The sequence below is a fragment of the Cystoisospora suis genome (genome assembly GCF_002600585.1).
Source record: "Cystoisospora suis strain Wien I chromosome Unknown contig_3650, whole genome shotgun sequence".
Taxonomy (NCBI): Eukaryota; Apicomplexa; class Conoidasida; order Eucoccidiorida; family Sarcocystidae; genus Cystoisospora; species Cystoisospora suis.
Window position 1 is genome coordinate 18,272 of NW_027156445.1, and position 210 is coordinate 18,481.

Here is a 210-nt window from a genome sequence, read left to right on the forward strand (position 1 = left end):
GTGGGAAAAACAGCATGTATGGAACACTAGCGAGAAGAGAGATAAAGAGAAATCGCAGGTTCTCACTTTGATTGTAGAGCCGTCTTTCGACTATAGCATCCTTTGACCGCCTCACATAGCTGCTTCCGCGTCAGCCCCGAGCCATAGCCCCCTCCAGGGCAGAGCCGCTCTTGGGTAAGAAGCAATCGCATGACCTTCTGTGCGTACTCC

General features: G+C 52.4%; 1 protein-coding gene across 1 annotated transcript in view; it reads right to left on the bottom strand.

Moving 5' to 3' along the window:
* The window catches only part of CSUI_007067 (atp-dependent dna family protein), a 19,920-nt gene that overhangs the window by 10,533 nt on the left and 9,177 nt on the right, over window positions 1-210 (bottom strand). Inside the window, exon 9 of the mRNA XM_068067217.1 lies at window positions 67-206. Within this exon, the coding sequence (XP_067920804.1) occupies window positions 67-206 (140 nt within the window). The remainder of the gene's footprint in view (window positions 1-66; window positions 207-210) is intronic.